The sequence below is a fragment of the Equus quagga genome, chromosome 11 (assembly GCF_021613505.1).
Source record: "Equus quagga isolate Etosha38 chromosome 11, UCLA_HA_Equagga_1.0, whole genome shotgun sequence".
In the NCBI taxonomy this organism is placed as follows: domain Eukaryota; kingdom Metazoa; phylum Chordata; class Mammalia; order Perissodactyla; family Equidae; genus Equus; species Equus quagga.
This window is the reverse complement of record NC_060277.1, coordinates 74,327,626-74,340,011: the sequence shown is the minus strand read 5'-3', so window position 1 is coordinate 74,340,011 and position 12,386 is coordinate 74,327,626. Positions and strand designations below refer to the sequence as shown.

General features: G+C 46.4%; 1 protein-coding gene across 3 annotated transcripts in view; it reads left to right on the top strand.

Moving 5' to 3' along the window:
* SUPT6H (SPT6 homolog, histone chaperone and transcription elongation factor) overlaps positions 1-12,386 on the top strand; it is a 29,905-nt gene that overhangs the window by 6,695 nt on the left and 10,824 nt on the right. For 2 of the 3 annotated variants that reach the window (XM_046677830.1, XM_046677832.1), the window contains exons 2-24: positions 1,007-1,138; positions 1,919-2,077; positions 2,175-2,251; positions 2,610-2,802; positions 3,043-3,127; positions 3,762-4,035; positions 4,413-4,514; positions 4,765-4,881; positions 5,247-5,336; positions 5,544-5,686; positions 6,331-6,479; positions 6,630-6,728; positions 7,229-7,358; positions 7,444-7,594; positions 7,767-7,921; positions 8,116-8,311; positions 8,722-8,861; positions 8,983-9,100; positions 10,172-10,248; positions 10,506-10,641; positions 10,940-11,077; positions 11,158-11,325; positions 11,944-12,071. In XM_046677830.1, coding sequence (XP_046533786.1) covers positions 1,030-1,138; positions 1,919-2,077; positions 2,175-2,251; positions 2,610-2,802; positions 3,043-3,127; positions 3,762-4,035; positions 4,413-4,514; positions 4,765-4,881; positions 5,247-5,336; positions 5,544-5,686; positions 6,331-6,479; positions 6,630-6,728; positions 7,229-7,358; positions 7,444-7,594; positions 7,767-7,921; positions 8,116-8,311; positions 8,722-8,861; positions 8,983-9,100; positions 10,172-10,248; positions 10,506-10,641; positions 10,940-11,077; positions 11,158-11,325; positions 11,944-12,071 — 3,134 coding nt within the window. In that variant the 5' untranslated portion in view covers positions 1,007-1,029. The remainder of the gene's footprint in view (positions 1-1,006; positions 1,139-1,918; positions 2,078-2,174; positions 2,252-2,609; positions 2,803-3,042; positions 3,128-3,761; positions 4,036-4,412; positions 4,515-4,764; positions 4,882-5,246; positions 5,337-5,543; positions 5,687-6,330; positions 6,480-6,629; positions 6,729-7,228; positions 7,359-7,443; positions 7,595-7,766; positions 7,922-8,115; positions 8,312-8,721; positions 8,862-8,982; positions 9,101-10,171; positions 10,249-10,505; positions 10,642-10,939; positions 11,078-11,157; positions 11,326-11,943; positions 12,072-12,386) is intronic. The other variant, XM_046677831.1, reaches the window with a different exon arrangement.

The following is a 12,386-nucleotide window of genomic DNA, read 5'->3' as shown; positions in this document are numbered from 1 at the left end:
AAACAGTAAGATAGGTTCTTTCCCCATGTCATGTAGTATTCTCAACTACCCTTGAGGTAGGTAGTGCTGTTGCCATTGTCCAGATGAAGAAATTAATGTTCAGACACATTCAGTAATTTGCTTGAGTTTATATACCTGGTAGATGATGGGACCGGGATTTGATTTCTACTCTTAAGCCCAAAAATCTTTGTGTTTAACTATGTTGGCCTTTATTTTGTAGGCCATGGACGTCTCTCTCAAACTGTTTTCAAAGTGCCAGGGAGGTAGATGATAAAAATAGAATTATGGTTCTAATGTTTCTAAAGAGGCCTCTTCTCCATCTAAATGCTCCTGACCATTACTCACACAAGTGGGCTTAAGTTCGTGAAATGTTTAATCTATTCAATAGGATTTTCCTTTTGGCTCTGCCAATAACCAGGTATAGTATATGAAAATGCCTGTCATTAAGTTGGCACTTACTATTTCCTAAACTTCTTATGAGTCACATAATCTCACTACTACCATATCCCTACTTATAATTATTCCTACACTAATTTCTTTCCTCTTCTGCCCATTCCTGCTCCCAAGTGGTAAGTGAGATAAAACTCTTTGGAAAGTGAGATGGTATATGTAGAGAAGTCCAGTATATGTAATCACCCTTTAAAGGTACACATGAGAGGAGTAACTGTGGGAGCAGTGGAAGATGGAAGAGACAGAACCATCTGATTCGTACCCTCTTCTCCCCAGGTGGAAGTGATTGAGTGGGCAAAGCAGTGGCATGTGGCTAAAAGGCTGTTTGTAGAAAGGTTTAAGAGCCCTCTGTAAAGTCATGTGTCTCTTTTTTTCTTAAAGGTTGGCACCTGAGCTAACATCTGTTGCCAGTCTTTTTTTTTTTTCTTCTTTTCTTCTTTTCTTCTCCCTAAAGCCCCCCAGTACGTAGTTGTATATTCTAATTGTAGGTCCTTCTGGTTATGCCATGTGTCTCATTTTTTATCCCCATCTTTCTTCATTCCCTTCTCTTCTTCAGGCAGGCTGTGAGAAGCTGCAGCAATGTCTGATTTTGTGGAAAGCGAGGCTGAGGAGTCAGAGGAAGAATACAACGATGAAGGCGAAGTGGTGTCCCGGGTCACCAAGAAATTTGTGGAAGAGGAGGATGACGGTGAGGAGGCCCCAGCCTCAAGCTTCTCCCCACTATTGCTAAGCTTTGGATAGTTGGATTCTTGCTGATGAGAGGCTCAGGCTGAGCACAGAAGTTATCACACATGAGGTACCAGCTTGAGAATTTTTAGTCATTCATAGAAAATATTTACTGAACATCTTTCTCCTGTATACCAGGCACTGTGCCTAGAACTAGGAATACGAAATAAAGATCTTGCTATTATAGTTTATATTAGTGGGAGGGGACAGACAATAAACCAATAAATTAATACATGTGTAATGTTTCCCTCTTTTAGAGACCTAGCAGTGTGGGTATTTATGCACCCAGTTGCTTATTTCTCTGGCCAAACCCCACCATTAGGATCATCATCAGAGTAGAACAATGAAATGGCTTTAAAGGTGGAAAGGGAAATGTAAGTTTTGTCAAAAGAATTATGGATGAAAGAAGGAATATAGCTGCTGAGTTTATAAACTGAGAGGAAAACAAAGGTTGTTGGTGGCTATAAAGCCTGTAGTAATGATTTGGAAGAACCAAAGTAATTTGGAAGATCATCTTGCCTAAAGACAGATGGTGCATGTAGAAAAGAGAGAGTCCTTTCCAGATGCTGCTGCTCTTAAGTCAATGGTCATGTTTTTGCATTTGTAGATGAGGCAGAAGAGTTAACATGACACCCAGGTCATTAGGTTCAGAGCAGATGGAGGATCACAGTTAAGCACGTGGCCCTGCCCCACCCTTAGCCTGTTTCCCAAACTCCATGCCTCAAACATGCTTGCTTTCCAGATGAGGAGGAGGAAGAGGAGAACCTAGATGATCAGGATGAGCAAGGCAACCTGAAAGGCTTTATCAATGATGATGACGATGAAGATGAAGGGGAGGAGGATGAGGGTAGTGACTCTGGGGATTCAGAAGATGATGTTGGCCACAAGAAGAGAAAACGCAGTGAGTAGTCTCTCCTCAGGTCAAGTGAGGCTAGGGTGGAAGTTGCAGTGGAGATGGGTCCTCTCCATCATCAGGGATAACACTTTGTTTTCTCCAGCATCTTTTGACGACCGCCTGGAGGATGATGATTTTGACCTCATTGAGGAGAATTTGGGTGTCAAAGTCAAAAGAGGAGTAAGTATTATTTCTTTATCTCTGTCCTTGGGAGTGAAAGAAAAAGCCCTTGAAATTCATTGATTCTTGGGGGAGGAGGCACATCCGGAACAGTTTGGGGAACATCAGAGAAGAGACAATTGCTCAGTATCCTTGTGCTGTGGAGCCTAGAGTTGCATCCTGTATCTGGATGCCTCTCAGAGAAAGGCTTATCAAAGTTTCAGTGGTGGGCCTTGGGGCTGAAAGAACATCACTTAATGTGCTCTTTTCCTCTCCATTGGTCAGCGTGACTGGTGGGAAAATGGGACTAAGACTGGAGAGCAGGCATCCTTATGCCAGTACACTCAGACCCTGATGAGGCAGGTTTTCCCACCCCTAGCAAAAGTACCGACGTGTCAAAAAAATGTCAGATGACGAGGATGACGATGAGGAGGAATATGGCAAGGAGGAACATGAAAAAGAGGCTATTGCAGAGGAAATCTTCCAGGATGGGGAAGGGGAAGAAGGGCAGGAGGCTGTGGAGGCCCCCATGGCTCCTCCGGAGGAGGAGGAGGAAGATGATGAAGAGTCAGGTATGTGGCATCAGCCAGGGAACCCAATATTTGGGTGGGTGTTGGTATTTCCTAGCCCCTGGGAATAGGATGAGAAACCATTCTGCAACTGTAGGCTCCCAGCATTTGACACAAAGAAGTTACTTTTCAGGAGCCTCTCTACTCTTCTCCTCACTGGCTACTCATATAGTAGGAACTAAAACCATTCATTCCTGGCTCATCCCCTGCCTTTGAGCACTAATCTCTCCCATCCCTACCCAGACATTGACGACTTCATTGTGGATGATGATGGACAGCCTCTGAAAAAACCTAAGTGGAGGAAAAAGCTTCCCGGATACACAGATGCGTGAGTGGGGTCTGATACAAGGTGGTGATAAAGGCATTTGAGTGGACCCAGTCAGGAAGGAGGAGGTCAGAAGCCTCTGCCAAAAATGGAACATTCCCAGCTCTCAGCCATTTTGCGTCTCTACCTCAAATAACCTTTACTCGGCAGCAATTTCAGACTGCTCTTAAAATTCCTGAGAGCTCTCTGCATTCTAGGGGCACTATGGGATTAGGGTGGAGTCGCATATGGGCAAGTCTCCAGGCTCCCTCTTCCACATGCAGCTCCATCTTTATTTGTTTATATATTGGCCTTCTAAATATATTTTTATTGGAAGAAAGCTTTTGCTCTAAAGGAATACTGTAATGCCTTAGCAGAAGATGGATTCACTGAGCAGGATATGGATCCATCTTCCCTGTTGCTGTTTGATCCCTGTCACTGGCATGTGCCAAAGATGGGCTTTTTTATCCCCCATAAATAATAGTTTCCCAGAAATATCTCCCAGATAAGCCTTTATACCATAGTGAATATGCCTTTTTTATGTACCTCTCTCTTAGCTTTCCTAGTTCCCTTCGGGCAAGTAAAGTATCTGTGCAGGGGTTGCATTTCTCTCTTCTCACCAGAACCTGGGCCAACTGCCTCTTGCTCTTACCCGCAGGGCCCTGCAAGAAGCTCAGGAGATTTTTGGTGTGGACTTTGACTATGATGAATTTGAGAAATACAATGAGTACGATGAAGAACTGGAGGAAGAGTATGAGTATGAGGATGATGAGGCTGAGGGTGAGATCCGAGTGCGCCCCAAGAAGACCACCAAGAAACGTGTGAGCCGCAGGAGCATCTTTGAGATGTATGAACCCAGTGAGCTGGAAAGCAGCCACCTCACAGATCAGGACAATGAAATCCGAGCCACTGACCTGCCTGAGAGGTTCCAGGTAAGAAACCACCTGCCCCTGTCCTTCTGCCGATCTGTCATCAGCTGCCCTGAGCCTCCTTGCTGCAAAGGTTGTAGCAGAGAAATAGTCTGATGTCGAATGGTATCTAGAAAGTCGGCTTTGAACCCCATCTGACTGCAGGGTACAAGGAGTCCAGCCCTTATAGGAGGGAAGATAGACTCATGCTGCTTATGGTTCTTGAAATGGCACTCTTTCTTAAGTAAATATATGAAGTGCCTACTTCTTACCAGGATGCTGCTCTTCCAGGTTCTGGAAATGTGTGTCTGTGGGGCATATGCTTTTGTCCAGAAGTGGTGTATGTTTTACGTGGGATACAGGATAAAGTCAGTCTCACTCTGTTGTCTTATCCTGTGCAGCTTCGCTCCATCCCGGTCAAGGGGGCTGAAGATGATGAACTAGAAGAAGAAGCTGACTGGATCTACAGGAATGCTTTTGCCACACCAACCATTTCTCTTCAGGTACCCAAAAAAATATCCTTACATTTTGAATGAACCAGAAGCCACTTCATCAAGGTGAGGAGCTGCTCCTCCCCTGTCCCAAACATCTGTGTGCCATGTACACAGCATTATGTATACGTGCAGATATATGAGAGAGATTTTTCTAGATTTCATCTGATTGAGGTCATCCTGTAACTTGAGACAGTTTGATGTGTTCTAAGACAAGGCAAGTAACAGTGTTGTTGCTGTTCCTTTTTTCTTCTGACTATAGGAAAGCTGTGATTACCTAGACCGAGGGCAGCCAACCAGCACGTTCAGTCGAAAAGGGCCCAGCACAATTCAGAAGATTAAAGAGGCCCTGGGCTTCATGCGAAATCAGCATTTTGAGGTAGCACCTCAAGCTCTAGTGGCTGATTGGTTAGAAATTCAGCTCAGGGATGAAGGAAAAGGTAGCTTCCTAAGTCAGCTGGGGAGCCCCCTTCTCCTGTCTTCAGCAGTGGTCTCTTGACTCAAGAAATGTGAAGACCCAGGGAGATGCTAGTGATCAAGAGAATGATGCTATCCTGTCTATAGCATTATCCTCCCCTGTTGGGGAGAGCGTGTGCCCTGGATAGGCCTGTGAAGGAGGCCAAGCCTGCAACTGTGAAAGTTCCTGGAGTGTTTATCCCTCCAGGATAAACGGGGAGTAATTGGCAAAGGGGATCCTTGCAAACTTTTCCTCTCTGGTTGACTGCAATCTCTTTGCCACCCTAGGTGCCTTTTATTGCCTTCTACCGAAAGGAGTATGTGGAGCCTGAGTTGCACATTAATGACCTGTGGAGGGTGTGGCAGTGGGATGAAAAGGTAATATGGATCCATGCCCCCCATGGGGTTGAGGGCTGGATTGGCCACCACCACTACTAGGGCCCAAGCTTTCCTATATGTATTAGATGGCAGCCCAAAACCCCCAGGCCTGTCAAGCTTCTCACAGGGTTTCCTGGTAAGGACCAAAGCAGCCTTGGGTATCCAAGGCTGAACACCAGCCCTTACTCCTGCCCTGTCCTGTCCTAGTGGACCCAGCTGAGGATCCGCAAAGAGAACCTAACACGGCTGTTTGAGAAGATGCAGGCTTATCAGTACGAGCAAATCTCTGCTGACCCTGACAAACCCCTTGCTGATGGCATCCGGGCCCTGGACACCACCGACATGGAAAGGTAGCATATGCAGGGTTTATTCCATTACAGAAAGCCCTCAGACCAGGGGAGGCCCCGCAGGAGCAGCATAACCTTGCAAAATTCTCAGCAGAGCTCCTATCCCTTAGAAACTCAATTTGTCAACACATCAAAAGTTACCTTTGTTACCGGAAGATTCATATTGGTTATCCACATTGGTATAAAAGGTTAAAAGGGTCAGATATTCATGTTTGCTGATCTGTATATTCTCTGTGTATAAAGTTAGATGGGAAACCAAATTATAACCAGAAAGTAGCTTGGTGAGCCTGGAATCACAGCAGGGTGTGGGAGGGGAGCAGATGATTTTAGTGGCCAGTGTCATGAAGGGACAAGGACTGTCTCAAGGACTCTGAACCATGCTAGACACACGTTGCCTTGTCTGCTTCTCCCCTTTTGTTTCCATTTCTAACAACCACCAACCGCCATTTGTTTGACTTATTCTTTGTTTAAGATATCTTGGTTGCCTTAAGTCAATGATCTGGGGCCATTATGAGTCTCTAATAATTGGAGAATACAGGCACTCATCCTAGTTGGGATTTTGCTTTACGGGAATTGGACCTCTTGGAGCAGAACTGGGATACTCCCTTCCTCAGTGACAGTTGAGGTCTTATGTCTCTTCCCTCCAGGCTCAAGGATGTGCAGTCAATGGATGAGCTGAAAGATGTCTACAACCATTTCCTGCTTTATTATGGTCGTGACATCCCCAAGATGCAGAATGCTGCCAAGGCCAGCCGCAAGAAGCTGAAGCGTGTAAGAGAAGAGGGAGATGAGGAAGGTGAGTGCTGGAAAAGAAAACCGAGGAGGCTTGATGGCCATGGCATTTCCAAGGATGCCCTTGGCTGAGTGCCCTTTCGGGCTTCTCTACATGTGTTGGATCCTCGGGAGTAATTGGAAACTAGAGCACTAACTCATGTTTTCTTGCCAGGTGAAGGTGAGGAAGCAGAAGATGAGGAACAGAGAGGGCCGGAGCTCAAACAGGCTTCTCGCCGAGACATGTACACCATTTGCCAGAGTGCTGGGCTAGGTAAAAGCTAGCTGCGTTGTGATCTGAGCATTCCAGCCTTGAGCAAGGGAGGTTCTCTGATAGTCACTGGTAGGTCAGAAGAGGACTTAAAGGACATCTGAGTGAATCACCAATATGATTCTGAACACTTGCTCCCATGACCCACACCCACCCAGCAATAATGGTCCAGCTTCTCCCAAAATTCCTGAAGAAATGGGAAACTCATATATCAGGGGGAGGGAGTCAGTCTGTCCTACCTTTGGGAAGTTCTTTTATTAAACTGTAGCTTCCACCTTAGTTCTGAGCCCAGAAGTCACATAGAAAATTTCTGTTTCTTCTGCCTCATAACAGCCCATCAGGTGTTTAAAGTCAGTTTTTTCTTTCTTTGTAAGATGTCCTGGTCCTGCTCATTCATGACCCCTTTAAAACCTAGAGCCCAGAAGTGCTGCTCTAGACTCTCAGAGCCAAGAGATTTGTTACTCTAGCTGTTGCCTTACCATTCACTCTCCTGTTCATGTTAGATGGGCTGGCCAAAAAGTTTGGGCTTACTCCTGAGCAGTTTGGGGAGAACCTCCGGGACAGCTATCAGCGGCATGAGACAGAGCAGTTTCCTGCGGAGCCCTTGGAGCTGGCCAAGGATTATGTTTGCAGGTAGGCATGTATCAGGTGGCTGGCAGGAGGAGGCGCCTGAGGGCAAAGACGCCCTCATGCTGCAGCTCCTCCATTTTCCCCACAGTCAGTTCCCTACACCGGAAGCTGTGCTGGAAGGTGCCCGCTACATGGTAGCCCTGCAGATTGCTCGAGAGCCCCTTGTCCGGCAGGTGCTGAGGCAGACTTTCCAGGAGAGAGCCAAGCTAAATATAACCCCCACCAAGAAAGGTAGAAAGGTGAGCCAGGTGAAGGGCTTTGATCCAACATGTGGCCCAGCTCTCTGATTGAACTGAGTTTCTTGCTTCACATTTAGCTGAGCTGTCTGCCTGAGAGCAGAGAGGGTGTCTTTTCTCCCAGGGTCAAGCCCAGCCTATCCATAGGCTAATGGTTCCCTCTTGATGTGTACAGGATGTGGATGAGGCCCACTATGCTTACTCCTTCAAGTACTTAAAGAACAAGCCTGTTAAGGAACTGAGAGATGACCAGTTCCTCAAGATATGCCTAGCTGAAGATGAAGGGCTGCTCATCATTGACATCAGCATAGATATGAAGGGGGTAGAAGGGTAAGCAAAGCTCTGGAGTGAGGGCTCTTTGGGGAGGGCTTGGTGAGGAGTCTTTTGGAGGGAGGGGTCACTCAGGAATGTGAACCACTATTTCAGAATTAAGCAAGCCATTGTCCTTGGCTCGCTCACAGTGTTCATGGATGTTTGGGCATCACCTTTTCTCCATCCCGGACCACAGTGTTGTCTCTCCTCAGCTATGGCAATGACCAGACATATTTCGAAGAGATCAAGCAGTTTTACTACCGAGATGAGTTCAGCCACCAGGTGCAGGAGTGGAACCGGCAGCGCACCATGGCCATCGAGCGAGCTTTGCAGCAGTTCCTCTACGTGCAGATGGCCAAAGAGCTCAAGAACAAACTGCTGGCCGAAGCCAAAGAATATGTCATAAAGGTGAAGATGGAAACTCACGATCTTTACTTGTATGATTTCCCCAGATTAGAGCTGAGAGTGATGAGACCCCTTAATAGTAGTCCCGTAGCTAGTGTAGAAACACTGAGGGCAGGCGGAGCATGATCTGAGAGGGAGTGCAAACAGAGCCGCAGGAGACTCTAAGACCTCCCAACTTGAGGAGCCTCTTCCCTCCCACTCCCTCCCCCATCCAAACATTCTTTGTTTACAGCGCTCTCCTCTATGTACTCTCCTGTTCACAAAAGCAAGGTATGCCTTCAGGTTGTAAGCCTGCCAATCGCTAGGAACGTGTGCACATATGAATACAACCTTTCCAGATGTGTGTTGCATCTGTTTCCTTAGCACACTTGGCAAGCTTGATGGCCATAGTGTCTGGTGTGTCTCCTCCCCAGGCCTGTAGTCGAAAGCTGTACAACTGGTTAAGGGTGGCACCCTACCGGCCAGATCAGCAGGTGGAGGAAGATGATGACTTTATGGATGAGAACCAAGGGAAGGGCATCCGAGTTCTAGGCATTGCTTTCTCCTCTGCCAGGTAACTACCTATTCCTGCCTGCCTGGCATCACCCCTTACGTGTCTTCCTAATCTCATTGGTCTCTTACTTATATCCTCATGTTGTTGATGATTACACTTTCCTTTCCTGTCCGGCTGGCAGAGATCACCCTGTGTTCTGCGCCTTGGTCAATGGTGAGGGAGAAGTGACAGACTTCCTCCGGCTGCCCCATTTTACCAAACGTCGAACTGCGTGGAGAGAGGAAGAACGAGAAAAGAAGGCAAGTGGCCGGGATGAGTTTCCAAGTGTACATCTTCCAAGTGTACCAAGTGGGGATAATTGTTTATGTCTAAGCAATATCCCATGCAAGACCCTGATTGTCTCTGACCCCCTCAAGCCCTGAGATAAGTCTCACTGCCATAGGCAGTAGATGGCACTCACATTCTCGTGCAGAATTTGTTTCTGGCTTAAAGCCTAGGCCTTATGTACTTCTGGGAGCTGCCATCACTGTCTCTGTTCTTAACAGCATCTAGGTCAGCGTGTTCCAGGAGCTGAAAGCTACTGAGGCATTAAGCCAGCCTTTTCCCTGCTTTAGCCTTTCAGCATTTCTTTTTCCAAGGAAAGAGGAATTTGAATTCATATCATGTACATGCTTCTGGGTTTTTTTAACTTAATGGTACCTTTCAATTTTGTTGAGAGCACCCCAATCTAAAAAGTAATTTTTAACAAATAACTCCAAAAAAAAAAGAAAGAAAAATCTTAAAGTGGAGATCAGAATAATCCTGAGCCAGCCCTGATGGCCTAGTGGTTAAAGTTTGGTGTGCTCTACTTGGGTGGCCGAGTTCAGTTCCCAGGTGCAGAACCACACCACTCGTCTGTCAGTAGTCATGCTGTGGCAGGGGCTCACATAGAAAAACTAGAAGGACCGACAGTTAGAATATGCAATTGTGTACTGGGGCTTTGAGGAGGGGAAAAAAAAGGAAGATTGGCAACAGATGTTAGCTCTGGGTGACTCTTTCCCAGCAAAAAAATAAAAGGAAAAGAATAGTCCTGACTGCCAGGCACTGGTTTATGTTAAAAAGACTCAAGTATGTTTAGTTAACCACAACCCACGTATAAGCCAGAAGTATAATAATCTTAGAAAATATTGACAGATGTGTAATACTCAACCCAGAGGTCCTAGTTCCCTTCCTTGTTTTCTGTTCCAGTTAGACAACATGTGATGCATTATGTCTAACTTGGAGCTTATTGTTCTCTGGTCTTGTAAAGTCTCAAGCTACTTGGCAAGTGAGAACTACTTGAAATCTCCTTATCCTCAGAGCCATTCAGCTCCAATTTTCTTTCAATCCAGGCTCAAGACATTGAAACCCTAAAGAAATTTCTTCTGAATAAAAAGCCTCACGTGGTGACAGTTGCAGGAGAGAACAGGTAGGGCACCAGGGGATTGGGCTAGACCTGGTTTAAAGTCACTCATCCCTTATTGTTGAATCTGGCACATGCCTATAACAGAGTGGGTATAGGTCTGTGGAGAGTCCTGATAATATCCTCATCCCCAGGTGATATCGCTGGGGATGTTGTACCTCTTTGTCTTCAAAGTTCTTTCCTCCCCCATCCCAGCCATGACACTGTCCCTCCCTGAGAAACTATCCAGAAATAGCCCTGACCAATACCCCTTATCCCTCCAGGGACGCGCAGATGTTGATTGAGGATGTGAAGCGCATTGTGCATGAGCTGGACCAGGGCCAACAGCTGTCCTCTATTGGGGTGGAGCTGGTTGACAACGAGTTGGCCATTCTCTATATGAACAGCAAGAAATCGGAGGTAATGCCGGAGCCCCACCCTTTGAACTTGCACAGGCCAGAGCTGTCAATCCTAGGGAGATTTACTAGGGGACAGAGGTTATCAGGGGCACAGGACTGCTCTGTTCACTTACCCATGCAGAGGTTTTCCATTTTGCCTGTCATGGTTCAGACTGGAGCCCCAGAGATTAAATTGGTCCCAGGAAACATGATCTCAGAGGAGAAGAAAAAAATGACTTAAAGCCAGAATGGTTTGGATTTTCTCTTGCTGTTGGAGCCGAGGGGACTTCATTGCCTTGCTGACCCTCTTTTGACTCTAGGCAGAGTTCCGGGATTACCCCCCAGTGCTGAGACAGGCTGTCTCCCTGGCTCGGCGCATCCAAGATCCTCTGATTGAATTTGCCCAGGTGTGCAGCTCTGATGAAGACATCCTGTGTCTCAAGTTTCACCCCTTGCAGGTGAGTAGGATTTGACAGGCAGGCCTGGGTGGGCAGAAGGGCACGGTAACCGTATCCCTCTCCCTGCTATATTTCAACAGGAGCATGTGGTGAAAGAGGAGCTGCTCAACGCCTTGTACTGTGAATTTATCAACCGAGTTAATGAGGTTGGGGTCGATGTCAATCGTGCCATTGCCCACCCTTACAGCCAGGCCTTAATCCAGTATGTCTGTGGCCTGGGACCTCGGAAAGGGACCCATCTCCTGAAGGTAGGATTGGATTGAGTCAGAAAATAAGAAAAGTTCCCATTTCGTTGAGCCTTTACACTATGCCAATATGATTTGACAGGAAGACCAAGGTCAGAGACATAGAGGGACTTGTCCAGAGTCATCCAGCTAGTGAGAGTCAGACTTCAGACCCAGGTGGCCACAGCTATACTCTTCACTACTGTACTATAGTGGCTCATGGAAGAGAGCAATAAGTCATGATTTAAAACAGATGGAAGAAAGCAAGAGCGTACTAGACACAAACCTCGGGATAGTGGTTTTTTCCAGTGAGGAGAAAAAAGGTTTCAATCAGAGAAGGGAGCATGCAGGGAGCTTCAGAAGTATTGGTAGTATTCTTTTTCTTAAGATGAGTAATGGGTACTTGAGTATATATTTTATCATTAACTTTTAAGCCTTAAGTTAGTTATATATTGCCTTTGGTAGGTATAATATAGTTCATTAAAATAATTTTTTAGTAGCAGATACTATGATGTAGTGCTCAGTTTGGTACTGGGGCATGGGGACAGAGTTCTCATCGTGGAGGTTTCCCAGAAACCTAAAAGCAGTCTTGGGAAGTGGGCCCTGTCTCCTACTCTGGCTCACTCCAGGCCTCTCTCCTAGATCCTGAAGCAGAACAACACCAGGCTCGAGAGCCGGACCCAGCTGGTCACCATGTGCCACATGGGTCCCAAAGTCTTCATGAATTGTGCTGGCTTCCTCAAGATTGACACAGCCTCCCTGGGGGACAGGTGATGCCCTCTGCCTGGGTGGGCCAGGAGGAATTCCCTTGGGTTTTGCTTTGGGGATTCAGGGGATTAGGGCTGTCAAACGGCCACAAGCTCTTTAAATTAGGAATTGTTTTAAAGCAAAGGTGAGGAATCTTTATTCAGTCAAGAGCCTCTGACCTATGGAAAAGATCGGTTCAATTACGCGAAGCTTTTTTGTGAGGGAAACATGAAAATAATCAACTTAGTTTACAAATTAAAGACAGAAAACATAAGACTTTGTTCAGTAAACACAAACTTGGTCTGTTTTTGTGGCTTGTCGTGGCTAGATAAGGGTGG